Genomic DNA, 17,044 nt, shown 5'->3' with positions numbered 1-17,044 from the left:
AAATGAGGTATTTAAATATAAACCCCAATCCCTCTCTGAAGAAGCACCTGGTAATTCACTTTTTGGATCAAATTGCAACTCCACAAAAACTTTATGACCTCATGTGGTCTTTCCACCCCCACATTCCTCCCTAGAAACGTTATATACACCATGCTTCAGGCAAGAGGGTTTATTACAAATGTAGATGGCGGTGCTGGGGAAAGAGATGCAGCAATCACCAGAGCACTTGAGAACATGAGAAATGGGCAGCTGCTTAAGGAAGGACTCCCTCAGTTGCTGATACATTCATTCCTGGTCAAGTGCATATCCTCCACTCCTGCTTGAAAAATCCTCCACACCCAATATTTTCCCTTGTCAAACAGGCCCACATGCCCATCCCTCACACCATCCTCATGCATGTTCCAGCAACCATAAAAATAACCATCCTGACCAAATGTTGGGCTTGCCTTGTATCCCACCTCTGGTTGTGGCTAATAGTGGGTGACAGGGAAGAGAGACAAGAAAAAAGGCAATGACAAATCACTAGCTGTGGTATGCTTGGCTGTGGCTAGGTCCTCCAGGTCTGAGAGCTGCAGAGAACGGAGGTATTGATGGGATGGGTGAGATGCTCGGGAGCCTTCCCAATGGGTGAGATGCTCGGTGGGAAGAAGAGGCACAAGCTTTTTCTCACCCCTCCTAGTGGGACTTGGGAGTGGTAGGGAACCCTGGCTGGCTTGGGTGCCGGGGAAATTATGGGGACCAAGGTAAGTGGGCTTTTCACCAGAGAGAAAAAGCAACCTCCAGGCAGTGTTACTACAGCCAGGACTAACCCAGGTCAGCAGGATGGTGTGCAAACACTGTCAAGTGTAATCCTGTCTTACTGTTTTTATCTTATCTGCTCCCTGGTTACTGAGCCAGCAGCCGCCTTGGTTTTATGAATGGAAACAGCCTCGCAAACAAACTCTAGTTCTTAATACCCCAAGTTGTTGTTTATCCCTTAACTTCAAAGCAATTCATAGCTCATATTTATGCTTGGGTTCTTTGGCTTTGATTGGAAATGGACTGGCTTTTTCCATGAAACTGATAGCAAGAAACATTGTGAAACATGCCATGAAACAAGACTATCCTGAGTCCTCCTGGTATTTCTTTAATTTGTCAAGGGAGTTGTTAACCAACTGCAGCTTTGAAAAAAAAATATCAAAGGGAACTCACTATTCTTGACATTTCAACACTGCCCTGCTGTGAACCATGGTGGGGAGATTCCTGCTTTTCCATGAAAAGCTTTCTTCGCAACACTATCAAAAGAATATGCTATTGTTCCTCTCAAAAACACTAATGCAGAAATAAAAGGGTTATTTGGGAAAATGCACTGCTTTCTCACAGCAGCTATCCGTTCTGTTCTTTAAAGACGGCAGTGTTTTCCAACTTTGTGCCATCCAGCTGTTGGCACATTTCACAGGACCACTCCCTGAGGGGGTCTGTCCAGGATCTTCAGTGTTTTTATGGAACCACAAGTTAAAAATGGCTTAGAAAAGACTTTTCGTTTCTTGACACTTCCCCACTGGAGGAATTCTCTGATGTAATATAACTCTAGGAGGTCTCAAACACTTAAAGATTAACTCCTCTCTTCCTGCAGTTGTGATGGGCCAGTGTGTTTGTGCACAAGTCTGCATGTATGTTTGCATTAATCTTTCTCTGGAGTAATTCTAGAAAGAAAAAAAAATGTTTTTGCCTTCTCTTTGCAAAAGCTAAGTGAACTAGAGTAGAATGGTTAAAAGCTATCACATTCCTGAGGTAAAGAGGGTTAGATGAAAAAGGTGCAGAAACACCTGGAAATGTACCAGCACCTGACTTCACAGGTCAGATGAGTTAAACATTAACCCTGCCAGCAAACATTCAATATTTAATTTAATTTAATTATCTTTCTCTCCCCTAACATCTCTAGGCCAGCAGACATGACACAGTGCATCATTTCAATTTCTTCCAAATACTGTTTCTGCAGGAGAGAAGTCCATTTGTTATTTTCAGTTAAAATAATTTGCAGTGTCATTAATTGCATTTCCACTGGGCTCTTTGAGAACTTGCCAAAGGACACCTGAGAGGGCCTGCTCACAGTTCAAAATCCATAGGTACCCACATAGGCTGAGAGAAGAGAAAACCTAACTGCAAGCATGATACCTTCAACTCATACAGAGCTCCAGCTAGCTCCACTTTACCTGGCTGCTCTGGCAAGTCCTCAAGTTGAAGCCTGAAAACAGTCCCAGTGTTTTTCAAGGAGTTTGATGCATTCCTGACAGGTCAGCTTCCTTGCAAGTAAGCTGGATAGCCATGTTCCTTTCTGGACACAACTGTGCAGACATAAGTCAGGCAGATACATGGACATGGACACAGTCATCCCACAACTTCCTGTAAGGAAGAGGGTCGGAATGTCTGAATCCACTGTTCTGTCTATGGTCTAAGGCCCCCCTTTCAACTGCACAGGTGAATTTTTTTACAGCTGGCATCTAGTCTTTGTCCTGTTTGTGGCTTTTTATTTTTTTTTTCCCCTCTTTTCCTTCTCTACGTTAGTACATGTTTATAAGAAGCTCTTCTTCCTCTGGGGATCTGGCTCAAAAATCACCAGCAGCAATGTTTATTCTGCCCTACCCTATGCATGAAGGTTTCAGGGATGCATTTACAGAGAATTGCCTACACTGAAGTAGGCTGGCATCACACTACATTCTTTGCCACTTAAACACACAATGAAAGGGCCCTCCAAAGCAAACTTTTTTTTTTTTTTTTTTTTTTTTTTCAGCTCAGAAATAGAAACACTGATAGTGGGTAGCCTTGTGATCCTTATTATGATGCCTGTGGACAGCACAAAGTGACTAAATCTCCTGGTACAATGGGAAGGAGAGCAGCACCTCAACCCAAAAGGTGCTATAAATCAGAGCAGCCTTTGGGTTATGCCATGTCATGGTGGAGACAGCACCGGATGAGCAGCCACCCTGCCAAAGCACTGAGCAGCACTGCTTCTGGAGAGAGCCTGGAAAAATCATACAGTTTGACATCCCTAGGTCCAGGAAACACCTTGGATAGGTAAACAGAGGCCAAACATCATGTGACAGAAGAAGAAAAGACTCCTGAACACTTTTGTTTATGCAAGCATTTTAAGAGATTGCAATGGGTATTTTCACATGTCCTCCTGTCACTTCATCTAACTGACATGCTTGTGTCCTTTTGCCGGTGCCATGGAACTACCTTCAGGCAAGCTCACTATGGCAGTCAGCACTCAGCATAATGCAGCACAGGAGTATCAGCTGACCTTTTGGGAAATGAAGGGGAAACAGATGCTGACAAACCAACCTATAGACCCTGGAGAGGAGGAGAGCTATCCAGACAAAGCACATCACTTCAGCTTTGATGACACTTGCATATAAAGTTGACTTGAGGGAAAGCCACTGAAGTCTAGACTGAACCTTGAGAAGCATTTAAAATCTACCCTCAGACTCAGCCATCTTCAGCTGTCTTCTGTGCCCTGGGAATCTCTTTTGAGGAGCTCCCCTCAAGAGTAATCAACGTCACTGGCAGCAGCTGTGCAATTATTTCCATACCATTAGTGTAAAATGCTTAGATTAAGCTACTATCCTCCTTTTCTTGACCTTTCTTATGGACAGCAGTGAAGACAACATCCCCTTAACACCAAGCTCTGCCTTCATGGATCTGGTTCCCCTCACACACTGTGCCTGGAGACTGGAGGCAGTCTGGTTATTGTCAGTGGCTTCTGCCAGTCTGGTATGCACTGGAAAAGGGATGGGGAAGATAGCAGGCAGGGGGTGGGAGCAAGGACACCAGTAGCTCAAACCACTGGGCTCCAACATGTGTGGAACTGACTTAACACTCAAGAGAGACCTTGCAGCTAGACTGAGTGCTGACCATTTTGTGGTAGGATGTGTCCTAACACTACAGAGAGGCTCCTCATGCAGATGGTTTTCAAAGTAAGAGTGAGGATAGAGTGTAGTGAGAGGTACCCTCACCCAGCATTAAAAGGACGTTAGGACATTTATCTGGCTTAAGCAACCCTATATAAACTAATCGTAAAATCCTTTTTTTTTTTTTTTTTTTTTTAATCTCTCAGCTAATTCACTTAAATGGTTTTCCAGTTTCTGACCTTGATGACACTTCACACAGCCAAGAAAAGTTGTGCCTAACATCAATTTCACTTCTGCTAACAATCAATTTCTTTTCTCCACAGTTTATTTTGTCATTCAGCATTTGAATTGAGCCTTTTGCACATTTGAAGCACCCTTTCACATACCATGCACAATGCCTAAGGGAAAAAAACATTCTTCAATCAAAATGTATCAGCAGAAAAAAAAAAAAAAAAAAGATGAGAGCAGGACCGCTGGAACCTACAAAGTTAAGTTTGCCAATGACTTGTCAGACTAGAAGCCTAGCAAACACAGAAAAACTCATCCATTCATTTGTGCATCCATCCACAACTTTTGGTTGAACTATAGCACACGCTTCATAAAAAATACTAATCCATGCCTCAGATGCTATGAGTGACAGAAAATCTTCCACATGCCCATACAAGTAGTTCCATTGCAGAACTGCCTTCACTTTTTTTTTTTTTTTTTTTTTTTTTTTTTTTCTCCAGTGCCTTTTACCTTGTTTCACTGGTGTGCTGGCAGCTCCATTCATTCTCTAGAGCTCCCACAGAAAATACACTTTCTAAAGTGTGCTTTACACCTCTGCATTTCTAGTCTGCTCTTTCCAAGAACAGGATGAACTAGAAGCTTATGTGTTTTCACATTAGGTACCTTCTCCAAAAATGATTTCTCTCAAGATAATCAGGACGCTACTGTAAAGCTGGTATGGTTCACTACAGAAGAACAGCAGAGGGCAGAAACAAGAAGGAACCACTGGCAACCCTAGTGTGCCTGTTTTTACAGCTCATATTTCTCCCACTGAAATATGGTTCCATGTGACCAGTGGAAATCAATATGAATGCTAACTAAAGAGTGCCCATATTTTTGTCCTTGCTGCAATAGACTGTGCCTTCTGGGAAACCCATTTGCACAGATGGAACAGAATCTTTTCACATGCCAAAATCCAGGACATGAGACAGGCTCATGTTATCTGCATGTTACTTTCCTGTGTCTAGAAGACATAAGACGGCCATACATCTGGAAACTGGGTGGTTTGCAGAAAGAGGTTAGAGTCAGAGTTGTTCTGTTCTGGGACCAGACTCTGATCTGGTGTAACCTTGGACTTGTAGACTGTAGGCTCCTAGGCAATAGGAGCATGCTTTTAGACTGAACTTGTTTCACAGAGGAGAGTTTGAGGGACACAGACTTCAGCTAAACCTCAAAGCACTATGGTGACACAAACAACACCAGTTTATTTGGCACAATTCAAGGATAAATGCAAAGAATTATTCACAGAATAACTGGTTCTGTTTCATTTATTGCTGTCCATTTCAAATATCAAATAAAAACTCTGAGTAATTTTCAGTGCTGTTTAATATTCAGGTGCAATATAGCATTGACAGAATAGCCTTCCCCTTCCTCCTTTTTCCCCTCCCCCCCTCCTTTTTTTTTTCTACTTTCAGAGTCCAGTGGACTTCCCCAAAGGAAAACTAAAGAGTCTGTCACTGTGGAAGCCAACGATCCTGCTAAAACATCACACACACAGAGACATGCACACACACATAATCTCCCAACATTGGATTTAAATTTTAACTCTTCTGGCACTGACTGCAGTGGGAACAACCTCTATCAATCACCTCTGCAAGTGAATGTTACCAGGACTCTGTTTAGTCATTTCAAATATGCATTCATGCTTCTGTAACTGTCTTCAAAGGGATTAACCATTAGCCATAGGACATGGCATGTGGTTGATTCAGGGGCGAGATGAAAGCTGTTAATGCAGGAGAAAGCCACTGAGCAAGGCCCAACCTGAGTCCAAGTGCTGAATGCCAAGCCCAAGCTGACTGACCTGGATTCCCCCCACTTACAGAGGTGGAAGTACCATCAGCTCATAAAACCGGAGAAACAGATGCACAGAGGGAATGAGGAAAGATTCCCAAACAAACTGTCTGTCACAGCTAGACTAATATCCCTCTCTCTTCATCCCTGGCTCATGGAGCCCATGGATTCCCTGTCAGAGCTAGGAGACAAATGGCGCACGGTGAACAAACCTGGCTGATTTCTCCCCAAATCCAATGCTCCCCAAAAAATTACACAAGCAGAAATGCAAAAACAGACACAAGTAGTATTGCGTGCACAAATAAAAATCCTACAAGTGGTTTGTGTTAAAGGTCCTTATCTGTCTATTATGAAATATCTTGCTTTACTTTCCTTTTATGTTTTTTTTTTATTTTTTATTTTTTATTCTTTTTTTTTTTTTCCTTAAACAGAAACTGACCAGATAGGAAGGACAGGAAGAAGGAATGGATACAAAGGGCGAAGAAAATAGAAAGGAAAATGAAGGAGGGAGAAAGGGAAAGAAGGAGGCAGAGAAGGAGGGGGGAAAAAGGGAAAAGCCCCCGACCCTGCCCCTCGCCCCCCGAGCTGCCATCCTCGCTCTATCCCCTCGCTCCATGCCGCCGAAACCCGTGCAGGACCGACCCGCTGGAAGCCGTCCCCGCACGGACACGGGGGTCGCGGCGGGGTCCGGGGGGCGCCCCCTCCCCGTGCCCGCGCGGGGTCGCGGGTGGATGCGCGCTCCCGCCGCACCCTCTCGCGGCCGCCGGCGGCAGCAGCACCGCGGCGCATCCCGTCCTGAGACCCCCCTCATCCCCCTTGCCCGACAGGCCACCAGCGGGAACTCCCCCCTTTACCCATCCCCTTTATTAATTTGGTTATTATTTTTTATTATTTTCATTATTTTTATTATTGTCACTATTTTTAAAGCAGCACTTCTGCCAGACGCCACCGCGAGCATCATGAGAAAGCCCTGAGAAAGCACCGAGATTTCTCCTCTCCCGGTCGTCCTGCCCGCAGCCCTGACACTGGCACCCTAAAACTCTTCAAGTTCGCGTCCCTTCACCACTACTTTTTCACAAGATCTGCCCCTAGGACTTGCCCCCAGTGTGTTCATGGGAGCAACTGAGGGTTAACAGAAAGGCTTCGAGCACATTCAAGCAGTCCTTTGTACAGCTAGAGTGACTCACACAAAATATTGACACTTGGTTTGTTTTCTTGTATCATAACGGAACATGATAAACTATCAGTACTGTTAAGGCACATTCACTCTTGTTACTTTTGGAATGTTAACAAAACACTGATTTGGTAACAATTCATAGCATTTCCAGAGCTTCTGACACTCCGTGACATGATTGTTCTTCGCTGTTTTGCTCTTGGTTAGAAGTACCTGCCTCAAAAGGATTAGTGGATGCTTAGGGACAGATGAAAAGATGATGATGAGGGGGGAGATGCTTGGAAGAAAGTTTTACACAGTTTAGCACTTAGCTTTCCTTATTTTCAGAGTCACAAATTGCCACTTTGCTGCCTAAAGTAGAAGCTGCTGTCAAAAGATGCTCAGCAGCTCCTCCGTTTTTTTTTTTTTTTTTTTTTTTTTTTTTTTTTTTTTTTTGTGGCTAGAACTTCATGAACCGAGCACCCAAAACGCTTCCTTGAATACCCATTGATCCTGTGGAGAAGATGAAAGTGAGCTGCCCTGAATAGTGAGTGCTGAAGTCTTCTGAAAAATCAACCACGTAGGATTATTTTATTTTATTTTTGGGGGGGGAGGGGGAAGAGCATCTTCAAACTGTTTCACCCAACTTTTTTTTTTTTTAACAGTTCCCGCATTTCCAGAAATCCAAGAAGAGAAGCCCATGATTGCAAATAGACAAACTCAGATTTGAGTGTCAGCTCACAAGCTTTGCCAGAGATTAATGTTTTAAAATCCTTGCATAGCTTAGCAGATCTTGGCATTTCTATACCCAAGATAAAAAATTTTTTCAGCCTTCCCCAGCTATCAATATTTGCACAAAGTTCAGAAGTTTCTGCATGTATTTCACACGGGGAATGTCTTTCTATACACATGCAATATTTACTGGACAACTGTACTGGTATGTCCTCACAATTTTATTTGCATTCCCATGGCTACAGTCAAGTAGTACTTGTAGTGTTAAGTCAAAAAAGGTTGAATGGTGACTAATCTCATTTATTCACAAAACATGAACATACTCGCATGCTTTTTAAAGGATTCATTCTCAAAATTGCTCTGAAGATTGTGTGGAATGTTTGGAGCATTCAGGCATTGCACACAGGTGGAGAGGCTTTCCTCCCCAAAAAATGTACAGGCATACCAACAGCGCATAAATATTTTGGCTTGGAAATAACAGAAGAAGTTGTCACTCCTTACAGTCATGGTTTTCCTCTAGAACTGGACACCTTTTACCACAAATCACATCTCCCAAGCCATCTTCAGGGCTTTTGTCTTCAGTTCATGCTAAAATCCTGACCCATCTCCTGACCTCTCTTTATGGGTATCTACTTAAACATAGCAAGTCTCAGGCTGAGCTCTTAATCCTTCTAGCCAAGCCTTGGACTGCACCTCGGTCCACAGAGTGGTCATCACCTCTTCCTGCATCAACAAAGTCTGTGACCAGAATGAAGACAAAGGTGATGCTCATCACACTCCTTTCATCTGAACTTCGTGCTTTTTATTCTGCCATGTTGTCTCAAAACTCTAGCATTTTGCCCAAGTCTAAACTAAATTTCTAATCAGGAGGTACTTTTGATGTCAAAGACCATACTCTCCCTTCTCTGGGCTCTGCAAACAGGTGTGTTCAGAACAGGTCACCTCACTGAAATGATGATTGGGACCCATCTTTGCTGCTCATCCTTCTTCCCCCCCACCAAATTTGTCTTTCTGCACCACCTGCCTGCAGACCCTTGTTCCTCCTACCATTGCTGCTGAAGCAGAGAGTGGTTGGCATAGCCCATAGCCACAGAGTCTGATGCTCTGGCAGCATTGCCAGTCTTTGCAGCCATCAAAGTGTTCCTCTCAGGAATGCCTTATGCCCTCTCATACCTGGTCCTCTCAAGCCCAGCAGCCTCTCCCTCAAAGTCTGCACTAAGCAGAACCTACCTGAAAACTTACATTCCCCATGATATCTGCAAACACTTGACAAAGGGGCTTGGCAGCTGATGCATGGGTGCACCACCTTTTTTACCAACATACAGCTCTCCCACAGAGGGATTTTCCCTGCACTGATTCTTTCCTCTCACTTCACCGGCACCATCTTACAGGGTCCAACAATGAGCTTTGTCTGGCAGAAGGCTCAAGGGCTGAGACATGGTGGGCTCAGTCCCAGGCTCCCCAGGTCTGCCATAGCAGCACCTTGAGTGCTCACAGGAGCAGTGCCTCTGGAGGCATTGCTTCACAACCTCGGCTTCCCTGCATGGGGTTTCTCTGCCCAGGCTGGATGCATTCTGAGTACAGTGGCGGTGTCCTAGGAAGCCCTGCTCGTGGCTTTGTTGGGCCTGTCTGCAAACTCAGTTGGCATAGCACATCAGTGAAATCACTTGGAGAAAAGCTGCAAGCTTCTGTCAATTTGTAATACTCTCTCCTCAGTTTTCCACCCCCCGTATTTATCATGGCCTGGAGTGCCCTGTTGAAGGAAGAGATGATCACTCTGGACTTTACGCAAGCCAGATAGAATCAATTTGTTCAAGACCATTTGAAGTGAAGGGGAAAATGTTCTTTTATATAATTTTAGTGACAAAGAAACCATAGCAACGTGGGCCTCCCCAAGCTTTTGTTACCAAGCCCAGATTTCACCTGGGCAATGGAAAACGTGAATATTTTTTTTTTTTTTTTCCCCATAATGCTCTAATTAGGTATCTTCTTTAACAGGAATTCTGGAGTTTACAGTTTAGTTATGAGAGAGTATAGGAAAGAAACATATTTTCATACAACTATTTTTCAAATGATAAAGCTGGTTCTTTACCTGGTGTTAAATTACCAATAAAACAATGCCTCTTGGCCCAAGACTAAAGGGATATATGAAATATGTGGACTGATATAAGCAAACTAAACCTAGAGAAGCTACAATCAGGAACACAGCACTAAACAAAAACCTTAATATCTGATAAGGACTCCTGTGCTAGTGCACGGATCTTAAAATTGATGACCATTTGTAAGCTGGTGTTTTTCATATGGGAGAAAGCCCACAAGCAGAGATATACTACTGGCAGAGCAGAATGCAGCAGAGAAGACAACAACTCCTGACAGTTACTTCTAAGAAAGAAGGTAACTAAAACCCCAAATGGCTTCACTACATCTTAAACTGCACATGCTAAGCACACCAACTGATCACCAGGTGCCTAATTTCCCACTGCAAAACTGTATCAGTGAAAAGGAGAAACTGTGGTTCCACCAAAGTCAGGAGGCCTTCATATCATCCCCTGTGCACATTGTTAAACAATGTGTGTAGCCTAGTCATTAATTCAAGCACTAATAAGCTTGAGCAGAGAGAATAGAAGACAGCTACATGAAATGTAAAACTACTCCCTTGCTATATTTTACATTAACCAATCTTTCTGTTCTTTCTCTTCTAAAAAGCTGGTTCATATTCTAAGCTCCCCCAAAACAGAAACTATCCTTAAATAACAGAGCAGATATGGTTTATAAATGCAACTTCACCAGCATGACTTTGTTTCATTGTGAGTCAAGTGTACAGTGATGTCTTTTGCTGTATTTAATTCTCCTCATTCGATACTGTACCTGCAAACACCGTGCATGGATTAGTTACACATGTGAATTACCCCGTCACATGCACTCATCTTGGAAGGAGTGGGATTTTAATTACATAAGATAGAAGAATGCTCAGTTCTTGCCCACACAGGAAACTTTTGACTAGTAATGTCAGGTATGGATGAAGGCGGTACTCTTTCACACTGGCAAAAACACTCTGGCAATTTGGAAACGTGAGTTCTCCGCTTGCCAGAAAAATAGACCCTTTCTGGCTCTAACACTGCAATATTTGATGCCATGCCACTCAAATCAGAGGCACACAAACTCTGTAGTTCTAGCAAAGCCTGAAGACTTAGGCATGATCTGAACCCTGCCTTGGAGAACCTCAGACTACACTTGCCACCATTCAGCGTTTCAGATAAAATTCTCACATTGGCAAACTTGGTCAGAGCACAGCACCAGCAGTGGGCACTAAATACATGTGGATGCCTAAAATCCAGGTGATATATGCCTGCACAGACCTTCCATGCTCTTACTAATCTGGTGTCCCACACATGAGAAAGAAGGCCGTCTTCCCAAAAAGCTCTGTCTAGTTCAGTCAGGCTGGTTGGGTTACTCAAGAATAGCCCCTCTGGTTCACAACTCTTTCTCCTGCTCCCTCCTCACCACTACAAGTGCCCAGCCCAAAGCACCCAGTGTCTTCCACACCCAGCAGCGAGCCAGACCCAGCTCCCAGAGACTGTCCCTGCTTCTCCAGTGCTGAGCTCATGTGGCAGCCCTGCTCCACTGGAGTAGCAAACTGTCCATGAAGCAGAAGAAAGCAAGCTCTCCTACAAGAACAGGATGGGACACCATGGGACCCCAAGGTGCGCACAGTCAGAAAATGTCTCCCTCCTTCACATTTCCTTGACAAAGATTTCCTGTCACAAATCCTCCAGCATGACACTGCCCTCATGTTTTCTGTGTCAACCACAAAACAAAACAAACAACAACAACAAAAAAGACCAAACACCTCAAACAGCCCAGCTGTTGCTGGTAAGTTTTTGCCAGAGGTTTTAATGTTGCAGAAGACAGAGTCCTAATGGAGTGTGAGAGAGAAACAGCAAGAAGGTCAAATGAAGAGTTTGCCCGTAATTTGGTGTAGCAAGGGAAACTTCCCTGCTGTACCTGAAACTTTCATTCAAACACACTATTGGGCAGAAGCTGGGTGAACTGGGTGTCTCTCTGAGAGGCACAGAGCAGAGGATACATTGGGCAGTGCAAGTTTGTAAAGATTATTAGCCCAAAGGGATACCTGCTGCAGCTGAATCACACTCATCCTCCCTGAGGGCTGATGATTAAACTCTAGAGCTGCATCATGTTGGTCATGATGTACTAAGCAAAATTAACTTAGGTGTATTTAAAGAAATTTACCCTTTTGGGCTGTCTGTCTGTTTAGTGGAAGAAAGGAAAAAAGCAAAGAAATACCTAATTGAGGCAACAGACTCTGCTCTTTGTGGGCTTCTTTTAACACTATTTCCCATCAGTAAGAAAGAATTCAAACAAATAATCTGACCAATAACTCCAGGTGCATAGTACTGTTGCAAAAAGCTACCTCTTTGTATGTACCTCTGCTAAACTAGGTGGCATAACACAAGCTCTCTAGGAAAAGCATCATGTGCTCATGTGTGTTTGTACAGCACTGAGAAGCCTTGATCTTGATTGGGGCATTTGGTTGATAGAAATATATAAAACTACAGTGAGTGAGGCAGCATGCTCAGCTGTGACCCTACCTTCAGGTAGGTTCACAGAGAGCTGCATCCGTGGACACCTACAATGGACTTAATGGCACAAATCCTTGCACTTAATACCGGGGAGCCATAAGGCAAAGAACACGTGCTGCTAAGCGAGCAAAAGGTCCTCTCTGATCATCCCTAAGTAAATAGTTGCAAGTTTAGACAAAATGCTCAGCACGAAAGTTTGCCATCTGTTCAACTCGGCTAAGTGCTTCTTGGGGAAAGGAGGGGAGAGAAGGGAGCGTGTTTTGTAACGGGAGAAACACCCCCGAGAAAGAAAGAAAGAAAGAAAGAAAGAAAGAAAGAAGGAAAGAGAGAAGGAGAGAAAGAAGAGAGAAAGAGAGCAACAGCTGGCCGAGAGCCGCCGGGGTCTGGAGCGGGCTGCAGGCCGGCGGTCAGCCGGCGATGGGGCAGCCGCTTGCGGCCCCGCGGGTGCGGTAGGAGCGCGTTGTCTCCGCGCAGCGCGGCTCCCGCACCTGCCGGCAGGCTTACCTGTGGCGGAGCCGGGCGCCTCGCCCTCCTCCGTCGGAGCGGGCTTCTTGCCGGGCCCTTTGCCTTTCCTCCCCTTCTTGGCTTTGCCGTCCTTCTTCTTCTCGGCCATCCCGGCTCCGGGCGGCCCCGCGCTCCCCGCCGCCGCCGCTGCCGTCCCCGCGGCCGCCCCCTCCGCCGCCGCCGCCGCTGTCGGCTCCCGGAGCGCCCGGGGCTCCAGCATCGCTCTCGCCCGCCGCCGCCGCCGCCTGGGACTTGGAGCAGCGAGTTCCTTGGAAGTTTTTGGAAACTCCTCTCCGGGCCTTTTTCCTTCACCCCCCTCCCTCCTCCTCCACCCCCTTTTTTTTTTTTTTTTTTTTCCCTTTCCTTTCTGTCTTAATAATAATAATAATAATAAACTCCAGCCCACATACACACCCCCTCGGCACACGCCGCGCTAATGCCCGCCCCGGGCACCGCACGCTTGCTCTCGGGAGGAGCCTGCACGGCCCCAGGGTGTGGGGCGGCCCCGGCCCCGGCCCCGGCCCCGGCCCCAGCCCCGGGGAGGGCGCAGGCACCGCGGCCCTGGCGGGGCAGGGCAGGGCAGGGCAGGGCAGGACGGGTCGGGAGGCGGGGGTCGGGGGGCGGGTGCTGCTGTCTGGGGCCGCCCCGCCGATCGGCGGAGCTCGGCGGGAGGCTCTGCCGGCAGGCGACCTGCGGGCAGGTCCCGGGGAGAGGCGGGGGCCCCCCGGGTTGGGGGACACGGGACACGGGGAGGGCGGGGGGGGGAAGGCGGGTGCAGCTGCGGTGACCCCTCAGGGTGCTTGCGTGCTCCCACTTACGCACCTGCTTAAGCTGCGGCTTCCTGCGGGGTTTAGCGGCGGTGCCACCCCCCCGGCTGCGGCGGATGCTTGGGGGAAGGGGGATTTGCAAAGGCTCGAGTGCAGCCCTGCACCTGGTGCTGAGCAGGGGGATCCTGCCCCGGGAAGGTCTCACGGCGGCAGGGACTTGCGTCCCTTGCTCTCGGTGCGGGTCCGTTCCTGCTTGTGTATCCCGCCACCGGTAGGCACGGGAGAGCTGGTCAGGTACAGCCTTCACTCCATGGGTGAAACCGCACCCAGCGCAGCCATACCCGAGAGAGCTTTAAAGTACTACTAACAGTGGAAATGCACCGGTCTGAACTTCCCTATCGTCTGGAAAACGTGTCCTACAATCTCTGTGTAGGGGTGCTCGGCTAACCTGAGCCGCGCTCCTCGCTGGAGCAGGTAATTACACAATTAGGCAGGAAAGGCAATGCGCTGAGAAGTTTTAGAAAAGATCTGCACGATCTACTTGAAACCTCTCAATGGAAGGGTTTTTTTTTGTTGTTGTTGTTGTTGTTTTTTTTTTTTTCCTGTAGGCTTGGAAAGGTTATGCAATGGGAAAAAAACAGATAGGATCAGAGCCTAAATCTAGGATTGCTATTTAGCAGTTCTTAGTGATTGACTCTTGAGGAGGCTATTCTACATGTCCTTTACATCACAAACACATTTACAAAAAACACCACGCAAAAAAGGTGCTATAGGATTGTTTGCCAGTATTATTTGGTAGAAAACATTCAAAAAAATCTTCCCAAGTCAGACCCAAAGAAAGACTAAACACTCCAAAATTAATAGATACTGAGTTCCTCATCTCCTCTGTCTGCAAGTTTTAGGGTTCACTTTTTCCAGATATTCCCCTGGAGCAAGAAGTTTTTGGAGGAAGTTGTGGTTTACAACTGATACTGGGATTTCAGCATTTGAACTTTGGAACAAACCAAAAAAAATAAATAAAAAAATCACCATACATTTTAAAGTTCTTTCTCTGTGTTAAAGTAAGTGAGGTGAACAACTGTGATAAAGCAAAGGAATAGACATCCAAAGTGGCCTGGCAGTGCAGCATCAATGAACAAATCAGACCATGAAAAAAGAAGAAAGGTACATAGGCACAATTCCTGACATAAATATTTCCAGAAGTTCCAGAATAGCTGCTTCTCAATGCATTTGAGCAAAATTTTTTATTTCTTATCACGCGGGGTTATAACATCCTTTCGTCAATGTGCTGAACAGAGAATGAGGGAAACAAACTCGGCCAGGGAAGGGACAAGAAAGCACATCTCAGAACAGCTGGCGACGGCGAGGTATTGCTGGCGGCAGTAGCTCGTTTTTTCCTTAAGGGGTCACTACTCAGCAAGGAGGGAGCCGCCTTTGGCAAAATGCAAGACGCGGTGTTCGGTAACCGAGTGTACTTTTAAATAATCTGGATACGACCTGGCTTTCTGTACTCCGCAGAATTTAAGTGCCCAAGGCAAACATTACCTTCCGGCTGTTTTCGCCACTATTAGATAACTCCCGGGGAGTTATCAGCATTGGTGTGTTGTGAGCAGGACACGGGTTAGACCACCACCACTATTGTGTTTTTTTCTTTTTTTTTTTTTGAGAGTCCGCTACCATGGGAAGAACCCAAAAACCTGGGGATTCATCCACAGTTAAGGCCTAGAAATGAAAGGCCTAATTCCCGATTCCCTGTCACTTTCTCTGCTAGAAGTGGGAGTCATTTCTTCAAAAACATACCAGGAATCTGCCCCAGAAATAAGCCTATAATTTCCAGAAAGAATTGTATTACTCATTTTAGGCAATATGTCATAGACCAAAGGTGAGATTTGCTTCTGCATACACCCATGAGAGAGAGTAAGAAGTTGCTTACAACATTGAGACCTGTCTCTCCTCCTTAGTTGCTGCCAAATATGAGGTATTTTGTCAGAACTGGTAGCAGCCAATTTAACACCTTTGAGCACTCTGTCAGTTCCTGCATTCAAAGGCCACTTTGGACTCCTTGAGTTAGGTGGATGAGACCATCTACACCATTTCATTGAAACAAGAACCATACATGAGGTCTGTTGCATGGCCTCCTGAAGGTTACACAGAGGCCTGGGGGATAGAATTCATATTCTTACACGCATCACTTCATCATAGGAGAGGAAGAAGAGACCTACCCACTTGTCACCAACACACAGCACAGAGAGACCATGTATTGATTTTTACTTGTTCATCTCCTTGCTTTCTTCATCTGAACTTCTTCAGAATAAAAATAAAGCTCTGCCTATGCCCCAGCTCACCCAACTATTGGTAGTCTGGTTACTCTGGACTTCATGCAATTATTTACATCACGCAAAGTGAATGTGGAATGCTGCTAAGTCTAATTTTTCACTTACATAAACATCTTTACAAAATGCAATTCGGGGCAAAAGAGACTGATCAGTAAACAAAAATAAATAAAAAGTGTTCCGGAGTAACAAACAGTTGAGTAAAATTTCAACAATCTGAGTTGCTTTTGCCTCTAAGCTCCTTTTTACAAAAGCACTGGCCATACAAAGGGGGGTTAATTACAAATACCGTGAGTCTCCAATGCCCTACCAAAAGTGTATAAAGTGTTTTGAGACTTTTTTTTTTTTTTTTTTTTTAAACAGAAAGTGCACTAATTTAACAAAATTGGTTCCTGAATCAGTAAAGCTCATGGGTTAACCCCATTCACATGCTACTCTTAAATCAGTCTGAGGACTGCCTTTTTTTTTTCTTTACATTTGATTTTCCTTTAAAACACATGAAGATAAGTCAAATTTTGGACTTAAACCTAAGTAAAAGTTAAAGCCATTTGTTGCTACTTCATTGATAGCAGAAAAGAATATGAAACATCATCATAAATTTAAATAAAAGGTAAAGATGTACCCTACCATAACTACGAACAAAATACATTCTCATTTTAAGTTGGACTTGGAAGTTTGTCCATAGCTAAGTACCAACTCTTTGACATCTGCTCAGCTGGGTCAGGACAACAGTAGCTTTTGTTCTACTGACATTTTTAAAGATGCAAATCTTGATTGCACAAAAGTATCCTAACAGCAGTTTAAAGGTCAAGCTGACAAACCAACATCTTTGGCAACAGCAGCAATCGTGACAGGTGATGACGTCTCACTAACGTCTTTTTTCAGGAAATGGCACATTTTGGAGTTGTTTGTACATGTGTCTGTATATACATTGCTACAAACAAGACATGATAGCCTCTAATTTACCAACAATTTTTATGGACTCAGTTTGTGAATGTTCAGGAAA

General features: G+C 45.1%; 1 protein-coding gene across 7 annotated transcripts in view; it reads right to left on the bottom strand.

Moving 5' to 3' along the window:
* Positions 1-17,044, bottom strand: part of NRG1 (neuregulin 1) — a 470,147-nt gene that overhangs the window by 170,785 nt on the left and 282,318 nt on the right. For 5 of the 7 annotated variants that reach the window (XM_084503267.1, XM_084503265.1, XM_084503269.1 and 2 more), the window contains exon 1: positions 12,939-13,165. The exons of the other annotated variants lie outside the window; for them this stretch is intronic. In XM_084503267.1, the coding sequence (XP_084359393.1) occupies positions 12,939-13,158 (220 nt within the window). In that variant the 5' untranslated portion in view covers positions 13,159-13,165. Of the gene's footprint in view, positions 1-12,938; positions 13,166-17,044 lie in introns of those variants that run through there. 7 annotated transcript variants of the gene reach the window in all.

This window comes from Aythya ferina, assembly GCF_964211825.1.
Source record: "Aythya ferina genome assembly, chromosome: Z".
In the NCBI taxonomy this organism is placed as follows: domain Eukaryota; kingdom Metazoa; phylum Chordata; class Aves; order Anseriformes; family Anatidae; genus Aythya; species Aythya ferina.
The sequence above is the reverse complement of the archived record's forward strand: the minus strand, read 5'-3'. Positions and strand labels throughout refer to the sequence as shown.